Raw genomic sequence first — 4,167 nt, 5'->3', positions numbered from 1 at the left:
GTGTTTCGACCTTAAGACACGTAAGCTCACGTGACGTGATAGTAGTGTGTTTCGACCTTAAGACACGTAAGCTCCCGTGACGTGATAGTAGTGTGTTTAAAAAAAAAAAAAAAAAAAAATCATGTTTAGATTTTTTTTTTAATTCATTAGTGCAGTTTGTCATTGATCCATAAGATTGTTAATTATTGTACTAAATAAACAATAAATACCTAGGTCATTAAAAACTCTCCCGTTAGTGAAATATCTCATTAAGTCATTGGTGAAATCCACCATCAGTGTACTTACTATGAAAGGGTAAGTTAGTGCAGTTTGTCATTGATCCATAAGATTGTTAATTGTACTAAATAAACAATAAATAAAGAAATAGGTCATTAAAAACTCTCCCGTTAGTGAAATATCTCATTAAGTCATTGGTGAAATCCACCATCAGTGTACTTACTATGAAAGGGTAAGTTAGTGCAGTTTGTCATTGATCCATAAGATTGTTAATTGTACTAAATAAACAATAAATAAATAGGTCATTAAAAACTCTCCCGAACACTCTAAGCCTAACCGCCCCTAAAAGGTAATCCGGTTTTAAAATTCGACCCTAAGTCATTGGAGAAATCCACCATCAGTGTAAGTTAGTGCAGTTTGTCATTGATCCATAAGATTGTTAATTGTACTAAATAAACAATAAATAAATAGGTCATTAAAAACTCTCCCGTTAGTGAAATATCTCATTAAGTCATTGGTGAAATCCACCATCAGGGTACTCTGTAGGTACTTACTATGAAAGGGTAAGTTAGTGCAGTTTGTCATTGATCCATAAGATTGTTAATTGTACTAAATAAACAATAAATAAACAGGTCATTAAAAACTCTCCCGTTAGTGAAATATCTCATTAAGTCATTGGTGAAATCCACCATCAGTGTAGGTACTTACTATGAAAGGGTAAGGGTTGGTGAAGTCGTACTGGACTTTGGTACACTTGTCTTCCACCGTGGAATTAGCCCAGTAGTAACATTCCAGAGGGTAGTTGGCTTCAATGAATAGCATGCCACGAATGAGACAGTCCAGCTCATCACACTTCTCCAGTTTCATGTTGACTTCCTGGAAATGGATAAAAAATGACATCTTAACTGTCGGAACCACAATAATAAGAGTGTAAAAAAAAGAGAGAGAGAGATTGATTGAATATAACCATTTATTTATTTTTTAAAGTTTTTTTTTTATTTGTATTTATTAAAGTGGTTTTACAATAAAAACGATCTCAAGGTAACCACTAGGCGAGGTTAACGCCTTAGGCGTTCTCTACCACCTAACCCTTAGAGCTCCATTATTATGTGGTCAAATTCTCAAATAAATGAGGATAAAATTCCATACCTCGGCTGGGATCGAACCCACGCCCTCCTGATTACCAGGCGAGCGTCTTGACCACTACGCCACCGAGGCAGGTGAAGGGAGAGAAATGGTTAAAACACAGACTTCCACAACGAGAGAATCGTATTTTAAATAATAGTGCTTTAGCCAGTGGCAATATCACGTTTAAATCACAAGACGTGGTATCCAGATCGGCGACCATTTGGCAATCGAGTGCTAGATTTTCCCGGCTCCACTCAGGCTGGGTGAGGTAAATGTGAGGAGGGTAGCTTGTCACCGAATGAAGGGAGGTGTTGTCACTGAAAATCTTAATAGTTATACAGTGACGTTGAATCCGTGGGAAAATAGTGCTTATTTATACGGATTTAGCAAAAGGCTAACAAAGTTGTATTTTAATTTCGGAAATTGAGAAGAAGTTACCAAAGGACGGATTCTCTATCATTTCTTAGCCTAGCCACTCATTATCTGGTAGACCTGACAGGTACAACTCATACTGAGTGGCTGGCCTTACCTGTATTCTCATGATAACTCGAATGAAATCCACCACAGTATCATCACTAATCAGTTCAATACACAACAGTGTCAGAGTTGTATACAGCACCTAAAGCAAAAGATATAGAAGAAGAAATAAATAAAAATGTAAATGTAAATGCAGTTTCTTTGTGTTATTATATCACAACTTTGGTGCCCACTGCAGCATGGTAGGATTTTTCCATATATCTCAATAATCAAGCATCCAGCTAACAATGTTTACCTACCATGCTGGTACCGGTCGCTAGGCGCATTTATATTACATAGCTACTCATTTTCCTCACAAAGCTGAGTGGACTCCGCAACAGCCAGTCACGGAATCAATCATTTGCATAGGTTTTGTTGTGCAGGCGACTACTAAAAGTCGCTCGTCTACGGGACTACGTTTCCAATATTTATTTATTATTATTATTTTTAATTCAAGTTTCCATTTCCATTTATTAGTTATTTGGTACAAATCTCTCGATTAAATAAATATTCAACAAATGGTAGGTATACCCATCCGTAAAAGCCGGATAATATGAGACAAGCCTCACCTGTAAATGTGTATCTCTGTGTCCTGTGCTGCCGTAAGCTTTGTTTTTGGTCAGATATTTGCGGATGTTCTTGAGCGTTTCAATTTCCGAGTTGGCCTCATCCGGGGTGATGTCTTTGGGCTCGAAGTAAACTAGTTTGGACAGGGTGCCCCCGATGTCCATTCCGAACCAGGGCATAGCTGAAACACCAAAACGAGATCCAGATTAGTCGAAAATTAAACCAGAGAGAGCCGGACCGAAAACTGAAATATCAAAAGGAAATCAATACCTATCAGTCGAAAGTTAAACCAAAGCATAGGGACAAGGACTCTGATTGTTATAGTTCCCTCTGTAAATAACGTAGAAAAAAACAGCATAACTAAAAAACCAAAGCATAGGGACAAGGACTCTGATTGTTATAGTTCCCTCTGTAAATAACGTAAAAAAAACAGCATAACTAAAAACTGAAATATCAAACAAAATCCATATTAATCAAAAATGAAACCATGAATTTTTGGAAAAAAATAGGTTTGATAGAGGGACCTGTAACTGCTAAGGTGTTATCGTCGCTAAAACAAAGAGAGTAGGTCAGGATAGGAGAAAGCCAGCCGTTCCGAGAACGAAACTTATCTGTTGAGGATAAAATCCGCCTCCGGCGGGAATTGAACCCGCGAACTAGCGCTTTCACTTAGTTGTTCTGAGCTTTAGAAGACTTTTTTTTAGGGTTATCGTCGCTAAAACAAAGAGAGTAGGTCAGGATAGGAGAAAGCCAGCCGTTCCGAGAACGAAACTTATCTGTTGAGGATAAAATCTGCCTCGGGCGGGAATTGAACCCGCGAACTAGCGCTTTCACTTAGTTGTTCTGAGCTTTAGAAGACTTTTTTTTTTAGGACTGACCTAGGCCCTCTAGTCTTGATTTTAAATCATTACATAAAAGTAAAACCAAAAAATCAAATCAAGAATAATAATAATAAACTGAATATTAAATAAAAAATCTGGTGTGAACATCACACGACTTTCCTTATCCTATTGAATGATGCTTGTTTTAAATAGTACTGACCTAGGCAAAGTCCTTTTTGTGTTCAAACGGATTTGTCAATAACGGATCTGGATGTAGGTTTAAGGTAATACAGAACCTTGTCCTACATATTGTCAGACCTTTCCTTCCTTAGTCCTCTAGTTATGGTAATTCAATGTCCAATTGTATATTTCTCAAGTTCAATTTTAAAAAAATTGAATATTCAAATTTTTTTAGGCTGTCTTTATGTTATTCAATCATATCTACATCATTTGGTGGTTTACAGTCTACAGTAATCTATAGTTTACACTACGGAACTTTCACCAACCTACTTAAAAAACTAAAGCTTCCTAGTGTAAGTAATACTGAAGGTAGGATTAGATACTAACATAATAAAAAATACATATTGTCAGACCTTTCCTTCCTTAGTCCTCTAGTTATGGTAATTCAATGTCCAATGTGTATATTTCTCAAGTTCAATTTTAAAATAATTGAATATTCAAATTTTCTTAGGCTGTCTCTATGTAATTCAATCATATCTACATCAATTGGTGGTTTACAGTCTACAGGAATCTATAGTTTACACTACGGGACTTTCACCAACCTACTTAAAAAACTAAAGCTTCCTAGTGTAAGTAATACTGAAGGTAGGATTAGATACTAAGATACTACTACTAAGTATGTATGTTAGAAAGCTCAAGTTTACAAGTATGTAGGTGAAAGTTCTGTGGCATAGGCCGA

General features: G+C 36.5%; 1 protein-coding gene across 1 annotated transcript; it reads right to left on the bottom strand.

Moving 5' to 3' along the window:
• Positions 1 to 331: 331 nt before the first annotated feature.
• LOC103520883 (pantothenate kinase 3) lies at positions 332 to 2,608 on the bottom strand (the record flags this gene model as incomplete). Its single annotated transcript, XM_017448652.2, is given in 4 exon segments — positions 332 to 340; positions 925 to 1,092; positions 1,874 to 1,963; positions 2,421 to 2,608. Coding segments are annotated over 4 exon segments (455 nt in total), but the record flags the coding sequence as incomplete, so codon positions are not given.
• Between the last annotated feature and the right edge of the window lie 1,559 nt (positions 2,609 to 4,167).

This window comes from Diaphorina citri, unplaced genomic scaffold, assembly GCF_000475195.1.
Source record: "Diaphorina citri unplaced genomic scaffold, Diaci psyllid genome assembly version 1.1 scaffold4225, whole genome shotgun sequence".
NCBI classification, from domain to species: Eukaryota; Metazoa; Arthropoda; class Insecta; order Hemiptera; family Psyllidae; genus Diaphorina; species Diaphorina citri.
Note: the sequence above shows the minus strand (reverse complement) of the source record. Positions and strands in the feature narration are given on the sequence as shown.